This window comes from Microtus pennsylvanicus, chromosome 5 (genome assembly GCF_037038515.1).
Source record: "Microtus pennsylvanicus isolate mMicPen1 chromosome 5, mMicPen1.hap1, whole genome shotgun sequence".
In the NCBI taxonomy this organism is placed as follows: Eukaryota; Metazoa; Chordata; class Mammalia; order Rodentia; family Cricetidae; genus Microtus; species Microtus pennsylvanicus.
The window spans coordinates 124079035-124094333 of record NC_134583.1 but is presented as its reverse complement, the minus strand read 5'-3'; the positions used below and the strand labels follow the sequence as shown (position 1 = coordinate 124094333).

Below are 15299 nucleotides of genomic sequence, written 5' to 3'. Positions count from 1 at the left end.
CCACAGCCACCAGTCCCCAACCTGGACCCATTCAGGGCCTAAGGGGGCTCTACTCTTAGAAAGCGAGTGGGGGACAGTCTCCTCCTGACAGGAATCATGCCATATGATATGCAACATGAGCCTTTTGGTGAGGAAAGTGATGTGACCAATTGTCATCTTGCCACCTTCACTTGGGCTTGGCCTCTCCTTCCCTGGAGGTGGTGCTTGGGGACCTGGACAGCTCCTAGGGCCTCCTGTGGCCTGAGGTGGTGGTGGGGGATCTGGACCTGGGCTCAGTAATGACCTCACTCCCCTCAGAGTCACTAATTGAAAGCAAGGGGCGTGGTAGGCTCAGCAGGAAAGGTTCGGGACTGAGAGAATCTGCTTCCGTGGGGGAGGAAAACAATTTCTCCTGGCTTCAGCTCCATCTCACCAGGCACCCACCCGGCCTCTCCTGCTGCTAACCAAGTGCCTTTAATTAGCAGCCTAATAAAATGCTCTTAATTGGCAAGAGCCAATCAGGAAGAAGCAAAATCTCTTTTTAGTCATTGCTGGCTACCCAGCCCTAAGGTTTAAAGGGAAATGGGACTCCAGCCTAGCCTTAGGAAGGGCAGCCAAAGGGCTGTCCCTAGAACAGGCCCTGGACTGGCCTGACACTAGACTGGAGGCCTAGGCCCATGGCCTCAGGCTGTGTCCTGGGCTTAGGAGTCAGGCTGGTCAAAACATTATCTAGTAGCTGCTGGCAGCTATGAGAGATCTTTGCTGACACCCCCTCCTTGCAACTCTCTGGGGTGCTGCCTATTAAGTAAACAGATGTGGTTGTGGGCATTTAACACCTGCGTAAGATCAGGTGACTTTACACTACCCATTCTGTAAGCTCTTAGTGGAGGCCGGTGACACTGACCACAGCCCAAGTCTACCTTAGAGAGCACAGTGACTACCCAGGGAAGACGAGGCCACAGCTGAGGGAAGCTTACACTATAAGCTTATGAGTTTACAGGTCTTTGAGCCCAAAGATGAATCAGTTCTGACTAGAGTCCTACTGGGGCCACCACGGAGAAGGGTAGGAGGAAGCAGTCCTTTCCTGTCTGTATACTGGTCCTGGGGGAGAGAGGCTCACTTGGGAGCAGCACCGTTATTCCCAAGAGGCTTGTGAGTCTCTGGCAATACTCCCAAGGCTGGGGAACCTGTGAGTCAAGAGGTGGAGCGGAGAGGCCCCCATCCAAGAGCAGAGGAGAGTTCAGATCAAGGCCAGCTGTCACCACAGCCCTCCCTGTGGCTCAACATGACCCCGCAGGAATGACTTGGATGCCGAATTGCTTCTTTACAACATTCAGTCACGTTTTTTCTTCCCCTACTTTTGAGGTAGATCATCTTGCCACGTACCCTTGAACTCAAGAATCTCCTGTCTCGGCCTCCCAAGTACAGCACACACAACTGGCTGGACCTTGGTTTGTTTTTGATACAGGATCTCATTACATAGGCCGGGCTGGTCTTGAACTCAAGAGATCCACTTGCCTCTGTGTCCCCAGTGCTATCACAACAGACTCCTGATCTGGTTTTCTCATAAAAGAAATAATCTACTGTACAGTTTTTTGACTGTATTCTGAAAACTCAACCATCCTTATGATGCTGGGTGAAAGAGAAAAGACACTTAGAAAATTCACTTTAATCTTGTACTTGTAATTTACTTTTTTCCCCCAAACAGTTAAAAAACCAAACACACTCTATTACCATGGTCCTAGCTTGTGAACATATTGGAATATTGACTACACATCACTGTAACATAATCACAAAAATGAAAGCACTCAGCACTGGAGAATCTAGGAGACGAAGCGCGAACAACCAAAAGCTCTCTAGCTCACACTGCTGCCAGGCTTGCTCCTGCTAGTGTCCGCAGAGAACCCTCAGGGAGTCTGCCAGGGCTCGAGGGTTACTACTTGGGGAAAGTATCAGCTTCCTTGGTACCCAGAGGTCTACCCTGTTGTGCTTTTCCTTCAGCATCCAAGGGGAAGGTTTGGTAGGGGAGATAACACACAGTCTCTGTCCCTACACACACTCAGAAGCTAAGTCAGATAGCTGAGTTTGTTGAGAAGTATATATTTGGGAAGTCAACTGCCTCCAGGAAATGTCAGACCACAGGCACTGGGCTATTTTGTTAAAACAGGGCTGCCAGCATTAGGGGTTTCTGGACAGCAATGCAGTAGATTCCACCTGCAAGTGGGCAGCCACCTGCTGCTTTGGTTTCTCTTCTTAACTTTAAGAGACTGACATCATATATAAAGCTCAGCTTTATTGCCTCACTGGTACCAGCCATGCTCACTGTGTGAGTCCTAGGACTGGCCCCATTGGGAGTTTCTGAGTGCACTTCAAAGTGCTGAATTTAATCAAATAGGGATGGTGATTCGTGTGGACCAAAGTTACACTGTAAACTGATCACCACTGCATGGACTGCAGTCACAGGGACTGGGTACCAGCATGACTCATTCTACCCAGTACTGCACTAATCTAGGTGGACCTGTCTCAGATTCAGGACCAGAAGGTATCACCATCTACTTCAGGGAGATGCCAAGACAATGAACATCACCATGGGCCTAATCATTTTTAGCTTTCTCCGTCTAGTCAAAAAGCTAACCACGTAGGTCAAGTTCAGCCTCTCAGATAGAGGCCAGCAAGAAAAGGAGAGAGAATGAGTGAGGACAGCCTTCTCCCCGGCTTTGCAGTGCTAAAAATATTTTTTTTTTCTTACAGAATGATTTAGGAGTCTCAGTGTCATTTCCAGTTCCAAAACAAGCTACGGGGGCCAGACTTTATTACTCGTCAACAGAGTTCCAAACAGTTTCTGTCTCTAAAGTTACAACAAATCTGAAAGAATTTAGCCAAGGGACAAGTGTAAAAGGCTCCCCATCCATAATTCACATCCACTTTCTGACTGCACTTCAAGGGAAGGGATGTACCCAGTGTGAGCACGCGTGCACGCACGTGCACACACACACACACACACACACACACACACACACACGAGCATCAAGGAATCTTGGCCTTGTCTAGACATCACCAGTGACACAGTGGTCCAGCCTCCAGCAGGGTACCCTACACACAGGCTCATCCACCTAAGAAGGCTTTCAGCTATCTTTCAAGCCGTACACTGAAAGGTAGATTTTAGTAAAAAGAGACTGACCATGGGGACAGTCATCTCAGAGCCACAGGACACTTGCAGCTTCTTGTCTACTATTCCTTTAAATGTGTTGAGATGTTCTTTGTTTCTCTTTTCTTTTAAAAAGGTCAAACTTTACATTTATTCTCGCCCAGTTGGGGATTGGTGATAATCAATTCCCACTGAAATCATGCAGAGATGGTAAGTGGGATTTACCTTCTCTGGAAATGAACTTCTACTTACCTGATTGTTTCTTCTACAATGAACTGGTAAATGACCCCAGAGCTGAGAATGTGAGCGATTCAAGTTTCTCAGACCACTTAACTTCATTCCCATTTCCATCAGCAGCAGAGAGGACAGCCTGGAGAAAGAGCTGAACCCAACTAACAGCGTCAACACGCAGGGTCCACCAGGGCCTAAGTACAATGGGTGGCCACATTTCTCAAGGGTGTCAGAGCAGCACACCTACAGCTAGACCTCGGAAGGAGAGCGCAGTGCTGGCCTGACGAGTGTGCAGGAGTACCCACATCTCCCCCAAAGCCAGATGTTCTCCTACTCCTGCCTTTCAAAGCAGCATATAACTGAGGGGCTAGTCAAGTTATGGCCACTAGACCATTTCTTGAAGCAGCTTAGGTCTCTTAATGTCTGACCTGTTTTTCAGCAAAGTCCTTCACTATTAGTCAGTGGACAAGGAGCTCAGCGCAGCTAATCAGACGACTCTCTGCAGCATGTGGGTGGTCAGGAAAAGAGAAACAAATACGGAGAGATATTTCTTAGATGTAACTTGAGATTACAGTTACACAAGAAAAGGAAATGGCACTCATGTGACCTGACTCAGCATGTAACAGCATTCACTCGGGGACACTTTGGGTAAGGGAAGAGTTGCAAACCAGAGAATGAAGATGCTCTCTTCTCTCTCTCTTGCCGAAGTGAAGGTGGCCTGGCTAGAGGCCACTTGGGACTGGCCCCCATTTCTATTTTTATAGCAGCTGGTTCAGCTGGCTTTCTTAAATTCAAATGCATGGTTAGGAACAGTGATGAGAGCCTGACTGCTTGGTTTCCAAGGGAAAAGCAAGGCTGTAGTGTGGCCTCAGGCCCAATGGTATGCCTTAACCATCCCTTAGCAGGCAATGCATGCTGGGGGAAAGTGAGTTGGTCTCAGTTCAAGTTCTCCCAGGCTTACCCACGAGCGTCTGTGTCTGGAGTCTGCTGGCAGAGGCCCAGTGCTGCCTTCCATGTGGCCAGCTTAGCCCTTGAGGAAGTCCAGTCACTTACGTTTTTACTGACTGCCAGAGTTTACTGGCTGGGGAAAGTGGACAGCAAAATAAGGCAGGGAGAGGGAAAGGAAGAGAAGGCTCCTGCTTACTAGTAACCCTGTGTGCCAAGCTTCACCCTGATCCCCTCTGGCAGCCTTGCCTTTCTGCAAATACTGGGTTTGGGGGAAGCAGAAGGAAGGATCTGCCGTGCAAGGTTGAGGCAGTTAGACTGACAGATATTTACTGGCCTAAATGGAGAACCAGCTTTCTCCTGACCATCTCTTAAGCTGCTGTGCTCACAGTCTGGGCAGTTATGGGTGCCTGGGTGCTTTCCGGCTCGGTCAAGGAAACAGATGTGAGCCACGGTACAGAGTGCAGTGGTGCCTGGTGCTGGCCACTCCAAGCCTTTCTGCAGGCCTTGCCAGTGATTTAAGATGAAGCACAATGCTTTTTATTACACATCTAATTGTTAATGAGAGGAAATGCAATCAGCAGCTCCTTTCCACTCTACATGGAACCGAGGAGACTGCTGAGTCCAGAGCAAACACAACCACTGATGGCGCCCAGGACATTCCTGTCCCTCCCCCTGGGCACAGGGAGGGAGAGAGAAAGCTGCAAATATGACGAGTGTCATGTTCATGAATCCACCGCTGCCCCGGGGTCACTTGCAGCAAAAGCCTGGAAATTAGGGTACTCAAACTCTTCCAAGTGTCCCATTTTCTGGGTGATCCACCTCGTGCTAGATGAGGACACGGCACATGCCTTCTCAGGTTGAAGATGGAGAGGAGGAAGGGGGACAGAACCCAGGTGGGGGAGGAGGCAGCAGGTGCAGATCTTCCAGTGTGTGTCCCTCTCTCTCCTCTAAGGATGTGCAGGCAGCTGTCTCCTCCCACGCAGTGGCCTAGACTGCTCCGGCCAGGTGCTGAACACTCCTACATTAACAGGGAGAGGCCAGGCATTCTTTGCCTGGAAGCTGCAGCCCCTGTCCCCTAGAAGTGAGCCATATGGGGAAACTAGTTCTTCTGCTTAATGGCAAAGGAAGAGAGATTCTGGCAAAACACTAAATATATTTATAAGTCATCTTTGTCTGGAACCCAATGGGAGAGAAACAGGTGCAGAGGGGAAGGGGAGGGAACAGGAAGGGAGGCTTAAAAGTTCCAATCATTCACACAAGATAAAGACATCTTCTGATAGCAGCACTGAAGCAGCCGGGTGTGCCGAGCAGACCATCCTGGTCAGCTGCTGACCGACTGTGTCCCAACAGGAGTCTCAAAGCCCTGCTCCTCGCTGATCCATCCGGGGAATCCGGGTAGGAGTGTGATTGTTGTTGTTCACCCTGGTCTTGGCAGATATGTTAAATACTGCGACATTAACGAGTCCTGTGTGGAAACACAGCCAACAGTCATTAGCCCCTTTCCTTGTACTTTCCACTTGCTCTAAGACAAAAAGAATGTTCATGTGGCTGGCAATGAGAAAGGCTTGGGGATCCATCTCCAGGGCTGCTCCCTGCCCACAAAGTGCTTCTGTCCCAGTCTCCTTGGGGACTTACACAGAGGACAGGGTTAGCTCTGTGCAGAGGCACTCTGACATCCTGAGATTAAGAGGGAACAAATGGCGGGATGGTGCATGCTTTCCCCTGCTCCCTGCAACAACAGAGCAGGCAGGGACGGCTCTGTGGGCTCTGCCTGACGGTCCTGGAGCACAGTGCTATCTCTCTAAGAAGTATGTATGGCGGAAAGCTGGCTGGGGTATGGAGATACTAAAAGTGCTCCTGGTCTCTTCAAGGACAGATGTGTAGGTGGAGGCTGGAAATGTGGCCCAGAGATTAAGGCAGGGGTGACACTGGAGATACAGATTTGCTAGTCATCTATGTTGAAGTGAGAGCTAAAGTCATGGGAAAGGGTAAGACCGTCCAAGAAGAGACCTTAGATGAGTCACAAAAGACAGAACCAGATTCTCAGGGGATGTCTGCTTCATCAGTGTGAGGAGAGAGATGTAAGCAAAGTGAGGGAGAATAGGAACAGCGAGGGTTAGGCGCACATTTTCACGGTTAAATACTTAACATGAGGCAGGCCAGGTACTCAGTACCCAGGAGCCCCCACCCAATAACAAAATACTATTACATTGGAAAACACCAAACATTGGCGAAAGGGCAGACAAGGCACATTGTAACCATGGTTATCTCCATGCAGACCTATAAGGCAGATTCTGTACTCATTTCACTCATCAGGATATGACAGTCTGTGAATTTACACGCCCACGAGCACATAGCCAGTGTGACTTAGCCGAAGAATGATGAACCAACTATGCTCCCTCCAACAGCAGAGACGTGAGGGGAGCCCCCAGAGACATACTCCTTCCCTCAGGAAGACTGACGGGTGCAGGAGTGCAGTGAGAGGCATGTCTGCTGTAACAACCAAGGCGAGTGTGACACACAGAAAGGCACAGAGGCAACACTCCCCAAGCTGGCGCTCTTCCTAGGACTCAATAACCCAACACATCCGACCCAGTGATGGCACCAGAAGCCAACTGTGGATGTGCTCATAGACAATTCCCGGGCATTTTAGGTTTTGCCCTGCCTTAGAGAGCTGCTAGAGATTTGGGAAGGATACCAACTTCATGTTACTGCTGGAAATGAACCAACCAACCAACCATGGAAAATCTCCTGTGGATGGAGTAGAGACTGGAGACAAAAAAGGCGGAAATGTGCAATGTCAGACATTTCCGGTCACGTGTCAGATGAGCTGCTAGACTGGAAGGCCTCCTTGATCTAAGACCTATACAATAACAGGCTTTTGGGCCATTGATTTTCCAACTGGTTCAAATGTCATTGTACTTTCATAAAAACGGTACTGAAGGAACTACTGGTACTCCTACACAAGAATTCTGGAATCCTCTAGAACTGGAACTTGCTAGCTTCTACCATGGAAGTCCCTGCTTCAGTCCATGCCTCCTGCTGTCTAGGGCTTGGTGAGACAAGGAACTGAGAGGGAGAAACTCCCAGGAGCTAGCAGCACCTTACAGCCAACATTCCACCTCCTACAGGTGTACAAGCTCTTTTCATACCCGGGCAAGTGTGAGGTCAGTGTTGGGTTATTTATCTGGAGATGTAGGTGTATGTCCGAGAAGGGGAGCGGGGTGGTTCAGCATGAGCAGCCGGATCATTTAGGAAGTCCCAGATGAGGATTGTGTCATCATGCGAACTACTGACAATCTGGAATTCATCAAACTGGAGTCGGAAAACTCTTCCAGAATGCTCCTAAGGAAGCAGAAACAAAAGTATGATTTTGACCCTAAATCAAAAGCATCATGTCTAAAGGAGCCTACAAAGGCTATGGTGTGCTCAGTCATTGTTTCAAACACAGACAGGAAGCAGTTTCACTAACGTTAGGATGGAATACTCAAATACCTGGCAATAACTGGTCTCAGGAACACAGTAAACAAGCAGTATTACGTAGGCAAAATGGCAAAGAAGATACTGGCTTGTCACTATCAACTGGGGTTAGGCAAGAGGAGAGGAGAGTACTCTTGGTACCTCTCTGGCCTATCATCTCCTGCAAGCTCCTCTGACCATTAGATGTCAAGGGATGGACAGCAGGTGTTGGTAAATTGTGTGCCAACTAAACTTCTTGAGGCTGGAGACATGGCTCAACAGTTAAGAATGCTGGTTGCTCTTCCAAAGGACCCAGGTTCAATTCCTAACACCCACATGGAACTAACAATTATCTATAACTACAATTCTAGAGGGATCTGACACCCTCTGGTCTCTGAGGGCATTGCACTGTACAGATACACATGCAGGCAAAACATCCATGGACATAAAATAAAAACATAAACCATATACAGATTTTCATGATGCACCAAGTCCAACCATGACCAATTTGAAGCTATCCACATTCAGTCAACAACTTGCAAAATTCTAATGGCTAGCTTTCATGAGGCCAGGAGCCTCGTCTAGTGCATCAGGATAGTGAGCACTGCCTACATCAGGCATGGCTACTCTTCCTGGAAAGTGCTTTCGACATTGTTACTAGTCAGTCTCACCTGCACTCCTGTGCTATTACTGATTTTTACTTATTCTTAAATTTCATATGACACACACACACACATTTATTTATTTGTGCCCAGCTTATTTTAGTCAACATTCTTTGTTGGTTGGTTTGACTCTCAAGACAGGTTTCTCTGTGTAACTGACCTGGCTGGCCTTGAACTCACAGAGATCTGCTTGCCTCTGCTTCCCAGTGTTAAAGGTGTGTACCATCACCGTCCGGTTATGTTCTTTTTTTAAAATACCTATTTTTCTTTTTTTTAAAAAATGATTCATTTATTTTTATTTTACATGTATTGGTGTTTTGCTTGCATATGTCTGTGTGAGGTGTCAGCTCCCGGAACTGGAGCTACAGACAGTTGTGAGTTGCCATGTGGGTGCTGGAAATTGAACCCAGGTCCTTTGGAAGAGCAGTCAGTGCTCTTAGTCGCTGAGCCATCTCTCCAGCCCCCAAGCTGAATACTCTTATGTTGTTACTGTTATTTGTTTTGTTTTGGTAAACAAGTCTTGCTATACAGTCCTAGCCTGTCTTGAATTCAAGATCCTTCTTCTTTAGGTCTGAGTTCTGGTTATAAGCACCCACCACCATTCCCTATTTGTAAAGTTCGATTTTTCTTTTTAAAGACAGGATCTCTATATATAGTCAGGTCAGAAACTCACAATCTTCTTGCCTCATTTATCTATCCATTTATTTAATTTTTTTGAGACAGGGTTTCTCTATGTAGCCCTGGAAGTCCTGGAACTCACTATGTAGACCAGACTGGCCTCAAACTCACAGAGATCCGCCTGCCTTTGCCTCCCGAGTGCTGGGATTAAAGGTGTGCAACACCACTCCTCTTGCCTCACCTTTAATGCCTGTGATTACAGACACGTGCATAGAGTACCCACCTGAAGATATGTATGAAGAGAGCAGGCGAAGCTCATGTGATACTCAAAGAATGCATCCAATCTTAGGTTTTTGGATCTAAGGGACAGGGTCTCAATCTGTAGTTCAGGCCTTTCAGGAACACATGGCAATTCTCCTGTCTCAGCCTCTAAATGCTGAGCTACATGTGTATGCCACCATACACAATTTAAGAAAGTGCTTTAAATCCAAGAAAGACAAAGTTTTCCTTCTTTTACTCTGGATCCACACACATCTAGCTAAAGTAACATTTGTCAGTCTGAGCCTGTGGCTTATAATGTGACAAAAAACTTCATGCTGTGGTGGACACAGGCCTGTGGTCCCAGTACGAGGGAATGGGAGCAGAAGGAGCACAATTCAGTCCAGCCAGGGCCACATGAGGCCCGGCTACAAAGCATTTGAAGGTGTCATTTCTCCTCCTAACTCACTTCTCTCGCCAAGTGTCAAGATGCTCAAGCATGGGGTGGACAGGGGCTAACGGTGCTAGGACTGGAGGCGCTGGAGGCACTGCCTAGTGAATGAGATGCAGAACTAAGGAGCTGACCAGGGGCCCAGTGAGTCCCAGAGTACTTTTTTTTTTCAAGTACAGGTGTTCAGGTCCTTAGATTCTGGACAGGTTCCAATTTGCGTAATTATATTCTCCATCCCTCAGTACCGCCTGCTGCTTCTGGTGGATACAGAATTCTTATTCACTTCCTGCACTACATGTGGGAGAGGTACCGTGCAGCTGTTAAGCAGCTGCCACAGTCCTCTCCATATACAGTCTCTAAAGCACTTTTGGATGAAAGGCACTATATAAACATATTTTATTGTCATGTATTGGTTGCTTTTCCACTTTGTAGGTTTTGTGAGAATCTAACTATAAAATCCAGATCTATATTCTACAGCACATTAACATTTAATTTCTTCCCCTACCTGCTCTTCAGCCCCTTTAACAATAAGGCTCTTACCACAAGCGTCCGTAGACAAAGAGTCCCTGCAGGAGCACGGGGGTCCAAAGCAGCCATAAGATCCCATACTTTAATTTTTCTGAAGATTAAAAGGGGGACAAAAGTCTTAGTTAAAAGCAAACGTAAGGGAACACAAGGAAGAACAGAACAAAACCAGGGCAATAAGAATGGGTAGCAAATGTAGCTCCCAGGAATCGGAGGACGTCTGGGTCTGGGTCTGGGCTCTCACATCCTCTCTTAGAACATCCACTCTACATGTCTGGCCTGCGATGTTGGATTTGTCTGGTTCTTCGCTTTATAAGGCAAACCAGACAAATACAGAATCTAATAGCCAAAATAATGATCAATACAAATACAATTAATGACTAGAAAGAATGTTTTAGGAAGCAGTAAGCAAGAGAGAGAGAGGTGAATACCAATGAAGCAATGGTATATTTTAACTTTAGAGCCATAAACTGGGAAGGACAAAGACACAGACTCTGGGGAAGGGAGGTGTTAGGGATTGAGCCCAGCCCTGCACTTGCTAAGCACATGCTCTGCTACTAAGCTACAGCCTGAGCTCTTAACATTTATTTGTCTTGTCACATTGTTAGTGAACTCACCCATCATAGGCCCCGCTCACTATCCTTTTGTTATCGAATCGAATGCAGCGCACCAGCTCCTCATGGCCTTCTAACACGCGCAGGCACGCACCGCACTCTATGTCCCACAATCTGAAAGGAAAACTGAGTCAAGTAACTATATGGCTTCATTTCTAAGTCTTGAATATTACAATATATTTCACACATCCGTTGAGCATTCACAGAGGGGGCTGAAAGAATGCTGAGTGGTTAGGAGCTCTGGTTCTCAGCACCTACAGGTGGTTCATCACCTTCCACAACTCTAGTCCCAGAGGACCCAGCACTCTTCTGACCAACTTGGGTGTGAGTCACACATGGGTGTGAATACTATTCACAGGCAACACAGTCAGACACATAAAATAAAAATGTCACTCATATAAAAGCATATTACTTTCAATATAACATTTTCTATCTGTCATATAATTTGGGCAGAAAAAGTGTGATTTAAGTCCAAATGCTGTGAATATTTTCAAAACGCAATGCTTTACACAACTCTGAAACCAGGTTCTCCCAGCGGGAATTCAACGTGTAGTCCCTAGAAAGGGAGAGTAATTCTTCCAGAAGTCACCCCTAAGAGTGAGAAACACTGTGTCACTGAGCCCCCACTCTCACAAAGTCGCTCCCTCTCTGCTGGAGGACACTGCCTCAGTGCTGTGCAGGAGCAAAGCCAGAGCTCGAGAAGTCGGCGGCAATAGTTTTAATGCTTTCAGCCCAATTCCATTGATTTCCAGGAGTGGCAGGTTTGATATGCATCAGGCCTAGCTCTTTCTTCCCTCAGGCACTGAAGGAAAGAAGATGACAGATAAAATTTCCAAATTATTACCACCTCTCTGTCATTCATCTTTGTAAGGACAAAAATACAAACAGTACAGATTTGTAGAACCTTCAAATTTACAGACAGTCAGCTCTCTGGCCAACTATTGTACTGAAGTTGAAAAGTCATGATTTCTAGCAGAGAAACAATCTTTTTTTCCCTCCTTTTCTTTATGTTTTCAACAACAGAGACATGGAGAAATGGCCTTTATTTATTGGCATTTTTCAGCTACAGAAAAAAAATTTTTTTTGGTTTTTTTTTTGGTTTTTCGAGACAGGGTTTCTCTGTTGCTTTGGAGCCTGTCCTGGAACTTGCTCTGTAGACCAGACTGGCCTCGAACTCAAAGAGTTCTGCCTGCCTCTGCCTTCCAAGTGCTGGGATTAAAGGCGTGCGCCACCACCGCCCGGCCCTACAGGAAAGAAATTTAAAAGAAGGGCCCTTAACCTTCATTAGCTGTCTTAAGTTTCTTATTTAAGCAGTTCCCCTGAAATAGGTCTATTTGGTGAAGGAAACACACCAACAAAAAGCTTTTCTGTGCTGTCTCTCCGGGAGGGGACGCTTTAGACCTGTAAGAAGCTACACAAAAGAAACATATTTGATTGGACCTAGAGGAGAGGAGAGGTGTGTGTGTGTGGGGGAACTGGGAGGAGTGAATGGATATATGAAAATAGAATAAAAAAAATCAAAATCAAAACCAAACCAAACCAAGTTAGGTGGTGGTGTTCCACATCTATAATCCCAGCACTCAGGAAGCAGGACAGGTGGACTCTGTGAACTAGAGGCCAGTTCTGGGACAGCCAGACTACACAGAGAAACCGCCTCGAAACACAGACAACAACAACAAACCACAACAAACAGACAGTTAAAGACCATGAGATCTGTGCACAAATGGTGACTGGAAGGGTGATGGGCTCCATTCTGGGAAAGGGCACCTGCTGCTCACCTGATGGTGTTGTCAGATGAGCCACTCACCACCAGCCTGTCTCTGTACTGCAAACAGGCGATTCCTCGTTTGTGTCCATTCAGGGTCCTCACAAATTCACAAGTACTTGTGTTCCATACCTGAGAGAGAAAAATGACAACTGAGCAGTTGATCGGTACACGTCTGCCAGTAAAAATGGAGTACTGGGTCAGGAGAAAACAGAAATGAGTCATCAGAGAATGCCAATGTCTCAAAGAACAGCGATGTAAATCAGAGTAGAGTTTAGTTCGTGGTAACAGGGGACTAATGTGAAGCTGGCTGCTTCTTATGTTTTCCTCGTACAGAATTCCTTTCCACCCGATTTTTCAGAGATATATTTATTATTTTTGTGTGCATGTGTTGTCTACTTGGGTTTGTATGTACCACGTGTGTGCAGGAGCCCACAGATGCCTGAAGAGGGTGTCAGGGCCCAGGGAACTGCAGTTTCAGGTGGTTTTAAGCCACTATTTGCATGCTGACCACTAAACCTGAGTCCTTTGTGAAAGCAGGCAGTCCTCTGTCTTAACACACCGAGTCACCTCTTCAGTTCCTCCAACTCTCTCTCTGAGACAGGTCTTGAAACACGAAGTTTCCTGCTTTGGAGAACGGCTGGCCAGTGAGCACCAGGGATCTACCATCTTTGCCCTCATGCCCATCACTGAGATCACAAACTTAGGTTGCCACATCTGGCATTTACATGGCTGCTAGGAATCTGAAATCAGTCCTTAATGCTTGTGCGACAAGGACTTCATCAGCCTGGCCATTTTCTCAGCTCCAGTATGTTTATTTTCTTGATCTTAAACTTACACCTGCTCTTCTCACACTCGTAATAACTGTTACTATCTTTCTAAGCTGGGTCTTGGGCATACCAGTCAAGCTACCACTAAGTTACATCTCCAGCCCATTACTGTTATTTATAGAAATAAAAATTGAATTAAACATTACATTATTCTACCATAATGCTTACGTATACAGTTGTCTTCGATCACACTTTTACACCAACTCCTTATTACACCTTGTGAACACACTGAAAAGTGGCCCATTACCTTTATGGTTCTATCCCCAGATGCGGAAACGATGTACTTGTCATCAAAGTCTACAACATTGACTGCAGCTCGGTGTCCCACCAGCACCCTCCTTAGGGTGATGTCAGTTGGGGAGGCCATATCCCATACAGCAATGGAACGATCTTTGGAGCATGTTACCATCATGCCATTATTGAAGCGCAAGTGCAGAACTGCCTCACAATGGTGAATCAATGTGTTTAGCATCTCACCTGCATTTACGTCCCACACTCTGAAAAGGATAACGGAGAATAGATGGTTCTTAGGCTTCAGTGCAGTGCCTTTTCTTGACTATGGAGCTTACCATCAGCGCCTGTTCTCTCAAACACTCACTTTCTTTTTGAAATAGGGTTTCTCTGTAGTTCTGGCTGTCCTGAAACTCTGTAGACCAGGCTGGCCTTGAATTCAAAGATCCACCTGCCTCCTAAGAAGAGACTAAGAGACCATAATGCTCGGCTCACCCCCACCTTTTTTTTTTTTTTGGTTTTTTGAGACAGGGTTTCTCTGTAACTTTGGAGCCTGTCCTGGAACTAGCTCTTGTAGACCAGGCTGGCCTCGAACTCACAAAGATCCGCCTGTCTCTGCCTCCCGAGTGCTGGGACCAAAGGCGTGCGCCACCACCGCCCGGCCCACCCCCACTTTTTTAAAAATTTATTTATTATGTATATAGTGTTCTGCCAATAGGCGGCACCACATCTCATTACAGATGGTTGTGAGCCCCATGTGGTTTCTGAGAATTGAAATCAGAACCTCTGGAAGAGCAGCCAGTGCTCTTAACCTCTGAGCCATCTCTCCAGCTCCTCACCCCCCACTTATATGGCAACTGTTGTGCTCTTCCTTTGTAGCCCCAAGGCGGGGTATGAATGAACCATGAGGAAGCAGTGTAGACAAAGAGAAAAGGCAGGAAGTAGGTGTTTCCTGGGTAAAACCTTAAGATGGGAAATCTGGCCAAGCTATAGTGCTCAAGGATGAGGAAGTAGTCATTATCACCAGATAATCTGTCACAGATTTTCGGATTACTATCCTAATATTATTCTATTAAGAACACACATGTAAACCAGGAAAAAGAATAGCAATAGGAAGAACCAAGAGTGGGTCTGTGCCTGTGTTACCACCCAAGCCCACATGGATGCCTGTGGTTGGGGCTGCCATCTGAAGCCATGTTAATGTTTGTGGGTATGGGAAAGCTGGCCCTGCCCCTTGCTGCTGTGCCAAGTTGGCATCATGGAAGAGCTAGCTCCATCCTGCTCTGGCCACCACATGCTCTCCTCAGCTGATGGCTTCTGGCAGATGCAGGTGGAGAAAGACCCATTCTCCCTGGACAGTTGGCCACTAGATATTTGACTATGCTCCACTAAATATGTGGACAACACAAAATGGAATTTTGGGGGTGGGGGTCATGGGAAGACAGGGATGTTGTAGGAGGCTGCTTGTTCGTTTCCAGGCTGCCCGGACTCCCAAAATAATCACGCAGAAACTGTATTAATTAAATCATTGCTTGGCCCATTAGCTCTAGCTTCTTAGAGGCTAACTCTTACATATTAAT

General features: G+C 46.7%; 1 protein-coding gene across 11 annotated transcripts in view; it reads right to left on the bottom strand.

Annotated features, from left to right (window-relative positions):
* Positions 1 to 2754: 2754 nt before the first annotated feature.
* Positions 2755 to 15299, bottom strand: part of Btrc (beta-transducin repeat containing E3 ubiquitin protein ligase) — a 179591-nt gene continuing 167046 nt past the window's right edge. For all 11 annotated transcript variants that reach the window (XM_075974210.1, XM_075974209.1, XM_075974218.1 and 8 more), the window contains 6 exons: positions 13736 to 13985; positions 12672 to 12790; positions 10897 to 11007; positions 10295 to 10373; positions 7459 to 7651; positions 2755 to 5771 (listed from right to left, as the gene is read on the bottom strand). In XM_075974210.1, coding sequence (XP_075830325.1) covers positions 7490 to 7651; positions 10295 to 10373; positions 10897 to 11007; positions 12672 to 12790; positions 13736 to 13985 — 721 coding nt within the window. In that variant the 3' untranslated portion in view covers positions 2755 to 5771; positions 7459 to 7489. The remainder of the gene's footprint in view (positions 5772 to 7458; positions 7652 to 10294; positions 10374 to 10896; positions 11008 to 12671; positions 12791 to 13735; positions 13986 to 15299) is intronic.